Raw genomic sequence first — 13,811 nt, 5'->3', positions numbered from 1 at the left:
AACCAATGAAAAACTTCCTTGACTGCGCTCCCTTGGATTGGAGTGCCTGCTACTTCTTTTTAATCGTTGTTTTGTCAAATCTTGCACACTTCCAAACACCTCGACCACCTCTTGAGGAACCCTGAAGAAACTCCAAACCTTTTCGTGATTGGAATGCTTTTTACTGCCAAAAACTACGCAAGCATAGGTCATTCTTGTCTGGAGAAAGGCTATGTGGCGCCAAGTACCCGTTGAGAACAGACGCCGTCTTGACCACCACGCACATCCAATGGGCCGGACGTGACGTCATTTTTAAACACCGAGCGATTCCAGATGATTCAATCACTCAAGTGTTTGCACATCTGCTGTGCAGACTTGCCAACCTTCTCGGATTTTCCAGGAGACTCCCGAAATTCAGCGCCTCTCCTGCAAACTTCCCAGAAGAAATTTTCTCACGGAAATCTCCCGAAATTCAGCCGGGGCTGGAGGCCACGCCCCCTCCAGCTCCATGCAGAATAGAGTGGGGACAGCCTGTTTTCACGTCCGCTTTCCCACTATACAAACAGCTTGCCTGCCCAATCACGTTACAACATCTCCGGATTTTAATAAAAAAACTGCACACAAAAGGAGACGAAGCAGAAGAACGAGGAAGTTACAGCCATGGCGACGCCGTCTGTAATTGTGTGATCTATGTTGTCTGTTGCCATCTCCTGGTGCATGTTGGCTACAGCGTTATGGTTGCTTTGCTTTTTGATTGGCCAGTACGAAAATGGCAGGACAAAGGTTACTCAAATAGTGAAAGGAAAGTGTTTTGTTTTTTTTAGTAACCAGCAAGCACAGTACAGTTAGTAAAACAATTGTGTTTTTATTACTGTGTATTTGATAGGTACCATCGGAAATTCAACTATTTATTTTATTTATATATATAATAAAATAAATATATATAGCTAGAATTCACTGAAAGTCAAGTATTTCATACACACATATATATATATATATATATATGAAATATCCGAGTTATCTGTGTTGGCCCTGCGATGAGGTGGCGACTTGTCCAGGGTGTACCCCGCCTTCCGCCCGATTGTAGCTGAGATAGGCGGCAGTGCCCCCGCGACCCCAAAAGGGAATAAGCGGTAGAAAATGGATGGATGGAGTTGGTGAATTGGCTGTAAATATACTCCTCCCCTCTTAGGCACGCCCCTTGCCCCAACTATGCCCCCAACCACGCCTCCGCCCCACCCCTGACCACGCCCCCACTCAACCCACCCCCCACCTCCCGAAATCAGAGGTCTCAAGGTTGGCAAGTATGCTGCTGTGACAACTAGAAACACATGAGCTTCCACCAGGGGGCAGTGTAGTGTACCCAGATGGAAAACATATTTTGCACAATTAGCCTTTTCATATAAAGCCATTAGGCAGGGGTAGGGAACCTATGGCTCTAGAGCCAGATGTGGCTCATTTGATGACTGCATCTGGCTCTCAGATAAATCTTAGTTGACGTCGCTTAACACAATAAGTAATTAGTAATTCCGCTAGTAATCACAGTGTTAAAAATAACGTTCAAAATATAAAACATTCTCATGCATTTGAATCCATCCATCCATTTCTATCGCACCTGTTCAAGATGTCAAAAGTATTTTATTTATTATTGGTTAGCTTCAGAATAATAATGTTATTAAAAAGAATAAGAGACGCATGCATTTAGTTGGTGTAATCAGGGAAAGTCCAAATAAAAGAGGAAGCGTAGAATTCTCTTGTCAGAGCCTGGGACGACAATGTACAAGTCTACTGGTTTCTCCTCATTGAGCTAAATTGAATCCTGTCTCTGTTTAATTCCTTTCTTCTTGTCTTGTTTAATAGATGTCATCAGTGTTTGAACCTGACAGTTGTATTTAGTGTTAAAAATATTATACAGCTCTTGCGGAAATACATTTTAAAATATTTGGCTTTCATGGCTCTCTCAGCCAAAAAGGTTCCCGACCCCTGCCATAAAGGAATGGAACGACCTCACAACAAACTTGAACAGTTAAAGATATTACTCTACATTTACAATTGAAGTTAAAAAGTGGCTTTGCAGCAATGAAAGCTGCTCACACGGTCACTAAGGTGGCCACTATGTTTGACACATCAACTTCATGTGTACTATATTTCTCCATGACTGCATTTGTGTTGTAAATTATGAGGTGTGTGTGTTCAAATCATGCTTCTTTTTGTTGTTTTTCCAAATGATGACAGATGTGAACAAGAGCATGTATTGTCTTTGTGTGATGATGTAAATGAGATGTGCTTGTATTGTATATTAAGTATGTGTCCATGAAAGGACATTTTAGGACTTTTCTTAATTTGATTATGTGATATGGTATGATTTTATTGTAATGGTTTTATTGCATGGTTTTTGTATCCCTTTAATTGAGGCAGCCAGGGACTGCAGATGGAAATGAGCTATTTAAATATAATGTGGTACATGTCTTTGAGCTTAATGTTTCTGTGCATTCTCCCTTCAAATAAAGACTAAAGTAGAAGAGGTGCACCTCCTTACCTGCAGGTGCAAGCCTGGAACCACCTGCCTCTGTTTCAGATTGGTCTCTCCGTCCAGGTTGGCAGTCTCAATGTAACATATGCCACGAGGATCCGAGGAATACAGCAGTAAAATGTCCGCGGGGATGATGTCGTCGCAGTGCAGGCGCACAAAGTCTCCAACGTGAACGTCTTTCCAGTATTTCTCCGTGTAGGCTCTCTTCTTGCTGGTAACGGCAAATCAAACAAAACATTAGGGGCACACTGAAGAATCAAAGCACGCGGGGGGCCAAGTTGATATTTTTTCATTTTCAAAACCAATTCAATATACACTTCTTTTTTTTATATAATTGTTGGGGCTCCCTCAAGTCGGGTCTTAGGGACCCCGAAGGGTTTCAGTCTTAAACAAGGTTCAAAATAAGTCATATACTATTTTTTTCATAAAACCCTTGAATTGCTAATTCTACTTAATTATTTTTTTGGACTTTTTACGAGCTTTTTGTCAAAACCCAATTTTTTGAGGCAAAATACAAAATATACAATATGATTAGAATTTTTTAAAATTATTTTATTTTTTTTAATCAAAGACAGTTATTAAATTCCACTAAAATCATTGGCGATCCAAAAGTGCCCCACACATAGACATTGTAACAGTTTAGAGTATGTAAAGTGAGTTTTAAGTCTCGCCTTAAAACTCATCTGTATACTCTAGCCTTTAAATAGACCTCCTTTTTAGACCAGTTGATCAGCCGCTTCTTTTCTTTCTCCTATGTCCCACCCTCCCTTGTGGAGGGGGTCCGGTCCGATGACCACGGATGAAGTACTGGCTGTCCAGAGTCGAGACCCAGGATGGACCGCTCGTCGGGACCCAGGATGGACTGCTCGCCTGTATCGGTTGGGGACGTCTCTACGCTGCTGATCCGCTTGAGATGGTTTCCTGTGGACGGGACTCTCGCTGCTGTCTTGGATCCGCTTGAACTGAACTCTCGCGGCTGTGTTGGAGCCACTACGGATTGAACTTTCACAGTATCATGCTAGACCCGCTCGACATCCATTGCTTTCGGTCCCCTAGAGAGGGGGGGTTGCCCACATCTGAGGTCCTCTCCAAGGTTTCTCATAGTCAGCATTGTCACTGGCGTCCCACTGGATGTGAATTCTCTCTGCCCACTGGGTGTGAGTTTTCCTTGCCCTTTTGTGGGTTCTTCCGAGGATGTTGTAGTCGTAATGATTTGTGCAGTCCTTTGAGACATTTGTGATTTGGGGCTATATAAATAAACATTGATTGATTGATTGATTGATAAAAAGGTCATGCTTTTTAAAAAAAATATATATTTTTCATTCAACACTTAAATCTATATATCAGCGTCAAATAATATATATTGTAATTGGTTTAGTATATTTATAATAACAATCAATAGGATAATTAGTATAATTAGTATTAGTATATAATTAGTATGGAAACATTTTTTTGTCATTTTCATATTTTTCATGTTTTTATGTTTGTTGTATTTATGTCCTTTTTGTCCTTGAATCAATCAATAATTTATAGCAACATTGATTTTTATTCATTATTATTTTTTGAGAAATTATTTTCAAAATTGTGTTATTAAAGTCAACAATGCAACTTTTTGTTGTTGCATTTCACCAATTTGCTCTTTTAATCCACTTTTTATTGTTTAAAAAAATATATATATTTTAGTATTTTTAGAATGATGTGCTGCGGGCCGCAAATGGCCCCCGGGCCAGACTTTGGACACCCCTGGTGTGCATGGATATCACAGAGTGGTGTCCTGGGCTTGACGTTAAAGTGCATCCAGCAGTGGAAGCTCCTCTATGGGGTCTTGGGGCACCTTTACTACTGTTACCCCAGGTGGCCCTTGGCAAAGGCCTAGTACCTGTCTGCCAGGGATACGGTGACGACCTCAACGGCGGAGGAAGGCTGCAGCAGAAAATGGTGCCCAGTCGTCTTGGACTCCATGCCACTGGACCCTGACCCCGTTCTGTCAAGGATGGTGTGGTGACTGTCTGTGCACCAGTCTAAGTTACGCACAGGCATCCTCCATAAAGGGTTACACCCCTACCAGGAGGACCGTCACACTCGTTCCAGTGACCGCCGATGATGAGTACATATTGGTGGTGTGTACGGTTATTTATGCTGCGTACGAGGCCTGATTTGTCGCGGTTTTACTCCACTTTGTATTTGACTTTGTTAACAAGGTTAGGCGAACTAGGCGTTTAACTTCAGCCTGAACCCTTTCGGTCTGTGGAGTTGTCAATTTATGGGTGTAAAATTGTTTTTGTTTATTCCGTTGCTTATTGATGTAATTGATTTGTTCGGTTAGTCTTATAGTAGGTTATGTGTTTCTGTTCTGCATTCTACTTTCAAATCATCCAACAGTATTTCTCATCTATGCCCTAAGTATTTGCTCCGCCTTTTGTACCTCTTTTCTACCAGCACAGTTTCTTACCCCGGATTCCTCCTCACCTCCTTGCTTTTCCTTTTGACGCCGGTGTTACTTTTGTCATAATCGATCTACTTTCCACTGTGAACTTTCAACGCTCACATATACTGGTAACTAATGACATTTGTTGAGAGGTGATTAAGTTATGAATTCATACCATTTTCTGAAAATTATCATTTATATTCCAAAGCCTATCATGTTCCACGAAACATCGACTGAGTTATTGGTTTTAAAATTAAGAGTTTGAGCAACAGTCTTCCTGGCTCGTCCGCACACGTGGCGCTCAAAAGCAGACTGGCCGAGGTGTACAAAGTTAACAGTCAACGTGGCCAATTCTAGTTCCTAAACTGGAGACTTTAACGACAGAAGAGGCGCTGGCATATCTTTGGCAGCATTACTAGCCATAAATCCTGCGAGCCAAGGGTTGGGCTGCAGTGTATTTGTTGAACAAACAGAGCTGTCACTGTCACACCGCACATCTAATCTATGCACCTCTAAAACCCTCAAATCAAGACTCCAAACATCCCAGAACGAGCTAGTCTGGTTACGACTAGACCTCCACCCCAGATCACACCTCACTCCGACCCACTTCTCCAAAGTGGGCTGGCTCAGGGTGGAGGACAGAGTCAAACAACTTGCACTGAGCCTAGTCTATAAAATCTGTTACACCTCCCTGACACCCAAGTACATGTCAAACTACTTCCTTAAAGGGGAACATTATCACAATTTCAAAAGGGTTAAAAAAAATAAAAATCAGTTCCCAGTGCCTTGTTGTATTTATTTAAGTTTTTTTCAAAATTTTACCGGTCCCGGAATATCCCTAAATAAAGCTTTAAAGTGCCTTATTTTCGCTATCTTCGAAACCACTATCCATTTCCCTGTGACGTCATACAGGGCTGCCAATACAAACAACATGGCGGTTACCACAGCAAGACATAGCAACATTAGCTCGGATTCAGACTCGGATTTCAGCGGCTTAAGCGAGTCAACAGATTACGTATGTATTGAAACAGATGGTCGGAGTATGAAGGCAGATAGCGAAAACGAAATTGAAGAAGAAATTGAAGCTATTGAGCGAATAGCTATTGACGCTATTCGGCCATAGCGTGGGTGTACCTAATGAAGTGGCCCATAGCATGGCTGCCTCATTAGCATCGCCGGTAAAATGTGCGGACCAAACGATCAGGACTTTCGCATCTTGTGACACTGGAGCAACTTAAATCCCTCGATTGGTAAGTGTTTGTTTCGCATTAAATGTGGGTATCTAGTTTCAAATGTACATACAGCTAGCGTAAATAGCATGTTAGCATCAATTAGCGTAGCATGTTAGCATCGATTAGCTGGCAGTCATGCCGTGACCAAATATGTCTGATTAGCACAAAAGTCAACAACATCAACAAAACTCACCTTTGTGATTTCGTTGACTTAATGGTTGCAAATGCATCTGCAGGTTATCCATACATCTCTGTGCCATGTCTGTCTTAGCATCGCCGGTCAAATGTGAAGACACTCTGGTACATTCAATGGGGGTCTGGCGGCAGATTTCTTGCCAGTGGTGCAACTTGAATCCCTCCCTGTTAGTGTTGTTACACCCTCCGACAACACACCCACCAGGCATGATGTCTCCAAGGTTCCAAAAAATAGTCGAAAAAACGGAAAATAACAGAGCTGAGACCCGGTGTTTGTAATGTGCAAATGAATATGGTGGGTGTGTTACCTCGGTGACGTCACGTTCTGACGTCATCGCTAAAAGACCGATAAACAGAAAGGCGTTTAATTTGACAAAATTCACCCATTTAGAGTTCGGAAATCGGTTAAAAAAATACATGGTCTTTTTTCTACACCATCAAGGTATATATTGATGCTTGCATAGGTTTGGTGATAATGTTCCCCTTTAACGTAAATGACCACCATAACCACAACACCAGGGGGCGCTCAACAAACCATGTTAAACCCAGATTCTGATCCAACAAAGGTCTTAACTCATTCTCCTTCTATGCCACATCAAGGTGGAATGCACTCCCAACAGGTGAAAAAGTAAGTGCATCTCTATCCTCCTTCAAAAGCGCACTAAAAGAACACCTCCAGGCAACTACAACCTTAACCCCCTCCACCCTCCACATCCCATCTCCCCGGATTGTAAATAATCAAATGTTTATACTTCTTCTCATGCTTTCTGAGCTCACTATGTTCTCTGCTCGCTTTACATACTCTAAACTGTTACAATGTCTATTTCTCAGATGAAAAATGTGCAAGATAACTGCAATATACTGATAGCAACCTAACCTACCAACCCCCTCCCCTCCACATCCCACCCCCGGATTGTAAACAATTCAATGTATATACTGTTTTTTTCTTTGAACTCTCAAGGTTTACAGCTTGATGTACATATCCTAAGAGGCTGAGAGCTACACTTTTATGGTGTCCCTGTTCTGATGATGAACCTGTATTATGCTGATTGTATATATTTCTACCGTGAATTGATTCACGTGGACCCCGACTTAAACAAGTTGAAAAACCTATTGGGGTGTTACCATTTAGTGGTCAATTGTATGGAATATGTACTGTACTGTTTCATATAATGTATTCCCTTCCTTGGCAATCTACCAATACAAGTTTCAATCCATCAATCCTATCAAAGCCACACAGTGTGCAAACAAGGTCAAGGTTCACTCTTTACAACTCAGCGGACTGTTAAAGATTGATGATTTAGAATCTCATTCACCCTTTACGAACATAGCAGCAGTTGAGTCTAACTAACACAGGTGGGACCAAGTCATTGTTTTGCAAGTCATAAATAAGGCTCAAGTCTTGGCCCTCAAGTATCGAGGCGAGTCCAAAGTCAAGGCGGCAAAGTCTCAAATCAAGTCCCAAGTCCTGCATTTTGAGTTTCGAGTCCTTTCAAGTCTTTTTAACCACAGACTCATATACTTACATGGAGTGTGTATGCTTTTAAAAGGCTGTATTTATTTATTAAAAAAAGTGCATTTCAAATTGTAGAGGAAAAAATATTGCTGACATTGCACTCCATAATAGCACTATTAACTTAGAACATTGAACTCATTCCTTTACAGAATAAACACTTTTGAAAAAACAAGTCTTATTTGCACAAACGTGTTAACATTGTTTTTCCATGGCATATTGCATTGTAGCTAGTTCCACAGCAGGTTCTATCCTGTTCTTACCTTATCTCATTGATCTCAGCTCATACTGTGTGTGTGTGTTTATGTGTGCGTACACATGGAAAACATAACAAATACATGAACATAACAATGAACAGAGTTGTACTTTTTAGATGTCAGGGCCCTATCCAATATGTACACATATTCTTAGTATAGTATACATTTTAACTGGCTTTTATTTTACTATGTTTGTCTTTTTGTAGGTGGTTAAAATACGCGGTGCTGCTGACCGCCGTCTAACGTTGCGTTATTGTGTGTGATACATCGACTAAAGTAACGTTATGTGTAGGTACCTCATGCAACCCTGCTTTAAAAAAATCTCTTAAAAAGTATAAATAAGGTAGTGACACAATATATTGCCTTGTTTGCAATAATGTTAGCAGTGAGTTTACAGCCTCACTGATTGAACGACACAGCAAAAAAAAGTTACGCTACTTAGCCAATATGCGCTAGCTTACATTCAGAATTTACCGTTCTTTGCGCAACTTCAAATATCGAACAAAGTTGGAAGTTGCTGCATCTATGTCTGTAATCTTCAAAACACATTTTTTGCATACTGCCATTCCTTTTTTGTTGACCAACTCGTACTTTCATACCCGAACAAAACTATCTTTGGTATCATATTTTCTCACTGCCGCGTTGTTTGACAGCTCTTCTTCATTGTTTGTCCTGCAATTTGATTGGATGAATGCCGTTGGATGAAAAAACCTGGATCTAATTTGATTGGATGTTGTACTGATAGCACACACGCTGACAGACACACACATGTACACCATGAAAGACACGGAGCGCTCCTGAATAATTTTTTAATCTTTGGGTTTTGGAGAAAGTAGAAAGTCCTGTCAAGTCAAAAGGCTCAAGTACAAGTGAAGTCACAAGTCATTGATGTTAAAGTCGAAGACAAGTTGCAAGTCTCTTCACATTTTGTCAAGTCGAGTATAAAGTCATCAAATTCACGACTCGAGTCCAAGTCATGTGACTCGAGTCCACACCTCTGCTCTGATAACTAACATATTCAAGGGTCAAAATGCGTGCCAAAAACGGAAAATGTTGGTATATCTGTTAGAATAATTATATATAAGTTATCACACAACTCTCATGCTTAAAGGCCGTTGCTATAGTTATTATATATTGTGCTCTTTTCTGCTTCGTGCAAGGGCACACAACTTATGATCTTCCACGGCATATGAGGGATGGCCTCGCTGCAGATGTTTTCTTTGTTTTAGCCCGCTAACAGCAAAGGACTTCAAGTACCTCAACGAAGATAAGACGACAGCATGCAGACGAAGCAGAGACAAGGCGAAATCACAAAGCCCCCAGCATATTCCGTCACGTATCGTGCGTACTGGGACTGCTCTGCGTGATATGTGTGACCACTCCCTTTCAGTGATGTTAACGAGGTAACTCCTGAATAAATAGAGGCGCGTGTGGGGCTGTACCTTAGAGCGCTGTGGGAGACTGTAACTGAATGTGCAGCCCCAAACGTTTCTCCTCATGAGCAAAATTCAGGGAGACTGTAACTGAGTGTGCAGCCCCAAACATTTCTCCTCATGAGCAAAATTCAACTCTGTCTCTGCTTGATTCCTTGGTTCTTGTCTCGTTTAATAGTTTGGTGTTCGAACCTGACAACATCTGCACTAATAGAGAGAGTAAAAGGGAATAACTCACCCACAGTACACTTGTGCTACTTTGCCGTTGATGTTTTTGTCAAAGAGGTAGCGCCTGTAGTCCTCCACGGCGTCTTTGACGGCAATGACAGCAAGAACCACCAGCAAAGGAATCATTGTGATTTCCTTCTGAAACGCTTCGACGGCCGGTACCCAGTTCAGCAAAGCCAGGAACAGGAAGTAGAGATTGGCTACCCTGCGAGAATGGTCAGAGCAACACAAAAATGCATAAAAACATACATCGTAGCAGCGAATCAAGAAAACAACACAACAATAACTTAAGTACTCTATCATGGATTGTATGGTTAGTACAATTTAAGAGGTATAGAGTGGAATCTACAGCGTTTATGCTGTTACTGACGTCGACATGCAGTTGCTGTTAACACAACCCAAATGAAAACCGGGCCAACACAGATAGACAGACAACATTCACACACTGGGGACCATTTAGTGTTGCCAATCAACCTATCCCCAGGTGCATGTCTTTGGAGGTGGGAGGGGCCTATCCCCAGGTTCATGTCCTTGGAGGTGGGAGGGGCCAATCCCCAGGTGCATGTCTTCGGAGGTGGGAGGAAGCCGGAGTACCCGGAGGGAACCCACGCAGTCACGGGGAGAACATGCAAACTCCACACAAAAAGATCCCGAGCCCGGGATTGAACTCGGGACCTTCGTGTTGTGAGGCACATACACTAACCCATGTTTTATATAGAAGTGACGTTAATAGATTTTTAAGAACTTTCAAAAGCGTATTTAGGACTGTAGAGAGGCGGAACCGACGGTCCGACAGAGCGGCAGGGCATGCTCGAGGCCGGCCCAAGATGCCGGAGAGGAGGCGGGGCGTGCCGGGAGCGACGCTACGAGTGAGATCAGGTGCGTGGCTCGCACACCGGGACACAATTGACTTATCTCATCACACTGTATAAAAGGGGAGAAGGAGGAGAGATCAGGGCAGAAGGAGGAGAGTCCGCAGCAGCGATCAAAGAGCAACAGAGAGCGTGCCATAGACGAGGACGACAACGATGGCGGCTGGAAGAGCGGACCATGAGCGAGCAGTGGAAAGGAAAGCTGAAAAGCAATCCGTCCTGAGACAAAGATTTATTGCAAAATAAAGAAGTCAAACCTGTTCAAAAGCCATGTCCTTCCTGGGTGGTCCATTGAACCCACACGACGACAGGAAGCAACTGTCACAAGGACCTTTTAGGACATTCTTTTGTAGAATATTAAACATTTTATGCCTTAAATACAAATTGTTGGATTTAAAGGGGAAATTGTTGACTTCTTCAATGCATTGATTTCCGTTTCCATAGCAGCGCACGTCCGATTTCTGTGCTCCTACTTATGAATACAAAACGCGAGTGTGTGTTCTAATCATGGCAGACTTTGGTAACAAACGACAAACATGACTTTTTTTGGACAAATGAGGATTCACAACCGATTCTGTTCATAACTTTTATGGACATAATTTCTAGACGCAGTCAGGGCGTTGAGGGTATCCGGTTTGTTGGCTGCAGGATTAGGTCTCTGCTTTTTGCAGATGATGTGGTCCTGATGGCTTCATCTGGCCAGCATCTTCAGCTCTCACTGGATCGGTTCTCAGCAGAGTGTGAAGCGACTGGAATGAGAATCAGCACCTCCAAGTCCGAGTCCATGGTTCTCACCTGGGAAAGGATGGAGTGCCATCTCTGGGTTGGGGAGGAGACCCTGCCCCAAGTGGAGGAGTTCAAGTACCTCGGAGTCTTGTTCACGAGTGAGGGAAGAGCGGATGGTGAGATCGACAGCCGGATCGGTGCGGCGTCTTCAGTAATTCGGACGCTGTATCGATCTGTTGTGGTCAAGAAGGAGCTGAGCCGGAAGGCAAAGCTCTCAATTTAGCAGTCGATCAATGTTCCCATCCTCACCTATGGTCATGAGCTTTGGGTTATGACTGAAAGGTAAGATCATGGGTGCAAGCGGCCGAAATGAGTTTCCTCCGCCGGGTGGTGCGTCTCTCCCTTAGAGATAGGGTGAGAAGCTCTGTCATCCGGGAGGAACTCAAAGTAAAGCCGCTGCTCCTCCACATCGAGAGAAGACAGATGAGGTGGTTCGGGCATCTGGTCAGGATGCCACCCGAACGTCTCCCTAGGGAGGTGTTTAGGGCACGTCCGACCGGTAGGAGGCCACGGGGAAGACCCAGGACACGTTGGGAAGATTATGTCTCCCGGCTGGCCTGGGAACTCCTCGGGTTCCCCCGGCAAGAGCTGGACTAAGTGGCTGGGGAAAAGGAAGTATGGATGGATGGATGGATGGATGGATGGATCCACAACCTTCTCTTTTTTAACCAGAATGAAGGGAGGATGAACTGCTGCTTCTAGAAGCCAGCACAAAGAGGAGGATGAAACGTTGGAGCAGACAGAAGTCGATAGAGTTAGGTGAAAGTGCAAATGTGGAAATTGGAGAAAAGCTATTCGACATAAATGGAATGCTTACCCCAATTACCAGAAACAAATTGACCAAGGAGACAAGTGTCCATGGAGTGAGTCACACTTTATATTGATCATGACACACGCAGCACGTCATGTGTGTTAGTACATCTACAGTACACACACTGTGTGGATAGATGTGAACAAACATAACATGAAATAATACTTTACAGATACTGTAGTACAGTGTTTTTCAACCACTGTGCTGTGACACACTAGTGTGCTGTTAGATATTGTCTGGTATGCCGTGGGAAATTATGCAACTTCACTTAAATGGTCCAAAAAATATTTTTTGTAAATCAATAATTATAATAATGTGCTGTTGTCTAGTGCCTGTGCTGTGTAGAGCTTGGCAGGGTAACCATGTACTCCATATCAGTAGGTGGCAGCAGGTAGTTCATTGCTTTGCCGAAGACGGAACGCGTTGAGGATGGTTTGTCGTGATCCCAATATGCAGAGCACAGCGGGAGACAGTGCGCAGGTAAAAAAGGTATGTAACGCTTCAACCAAAAGTGAAAAAAGGCAAATCCCGCTAGGAAAAGGCACTGAAGCATAAGGACGACTATGGAAAACAAAAGTAAAACTGAGCTGGCTACAAAGTTAACAAAAACAGAATGCTGGACGACAGCAAAAACTTACAGCGTGTGGAGCAGAGACGGCGTTCACAGAGTACATCCGTACATGACATGACAATCAACAATGTCCCCACAAAGAGCGGTAGCATACACACAACTTAAGTAGTCTTGATTGCGAAAACAAAGCAGGTGCGGGCAATTGCAGTCAAAGGAAGGGGTGATGCGGCTACAGGAGGACACCAACAAAACAGGAAGGGTCACCAAAATAAGAGCGCGAGACAGAAACTAAAGCAGTACACACAGAAAACAACAACAAACTCAAAATAAGGCACGACAACCTGGTGGAGTTTCATTTTTTAACCTTTTCTGCTGGTGGTGTGCCTCCGGATATTTTCAAAGAAATAAAATGTGCCTTGGCTCAAAAAAGGTTGAAAAACACCGCTACACCGACGCGTTAGTACAATCGAAAAAGAGTTCCTCAGTATTCACTCTTAAAATAATGTTGCTACAGTTTGGTTATTATAGCAGGTTCCATCCATCTTCAACCGCTTATCCGGAATCGGGTCGCGGGGACAACAGCTCCGGCAGAGACCCCCAGACCTCCCTTTCCAGAGCAACATTAGCAACTTCCTCCTGGAGGATCCCGAAGTGTTCCCAGGCCAAAGAGGAGATGCAATCCACCCCATCTGGTCCTTGGCCTGCCAAGGGGTCTTCTCCCAGTGGGAGGTGCAACAAGGACCTCCCTAGGGAGACGCTGGTGAGGCATCCACACGAGATGCCCGAACCACCTAAGCTGGCTCCTTTCCAAGCGAAGGAGCAGTGGCTCTACGCCGAGTCTCTCTTGGGTGACTGAACTTCTCACCCGATCTCTAAGGGAGATGCCAGCCACCCTTCTGAGAAAACTCATTTCAGCCGCTTGACCTGCATTTCATGACCATAGGTGAGAGTAGGAATGTAGATAGCTCGGTAG

General features: G+C 43.3%; 1 protein-coding gene across 8 annotated transcripts in view; it reads right to left on the bottom strand.

Annotated features, from left to right (window-relative positions):
- Positions 1 to 13,811, bottom strand: part of atp10d (ATPase phospholipid transporting 10D) — a 57,430-nt gene that overhangs the window by 39,727 nt on the left and 3,892 nt on the right. For all 8 annotated transcript variants that reach the window (XR_009804188.1, XR_009804187.1, XR_009804190.1 and 5 more), the window contains exons 3-4: positions 9,809 to 10,003; positions 2,519 to 2,723 (exon numbers count right to left, since the gene is read on the bottom strand). Coding sequence is in view for 1 of the 8 variants with exons in the window: in XM_061886863.1 (XP_061742847.1) it covers positions 2,519 to 2,723; positions 9,809 to 10,003 (400 nt within the window). In the remaining 7 variants the exon portion in view is untranslated. The remainder of the gene's footprint in view (positions 1 to 2,518; positions 2,724 to 9,808; positions 10,004 to 13,811) is intronic.

Source organism: Nerophis ophidion, linkage group LG24 (assembly GCF_033978795.1).
Source record: "Nerophis ophidion isolate RoL-2023_Sa linkage group LG24, RoL_Noph_v1.0, whole genome shotgun sequence".
In the NCBI taxonomy this organism is placed as follows: Eukaryota; Metazoa; Chordata; class Actinopteri; order Syngnathiformes; family Syngnathidae; genus Nerophis; species Nerophis ophidion.
Note: the sequence above shows the minus strand (reverse complement) of the source record. Positions and strands in the feature narration are given on the sequence as shown.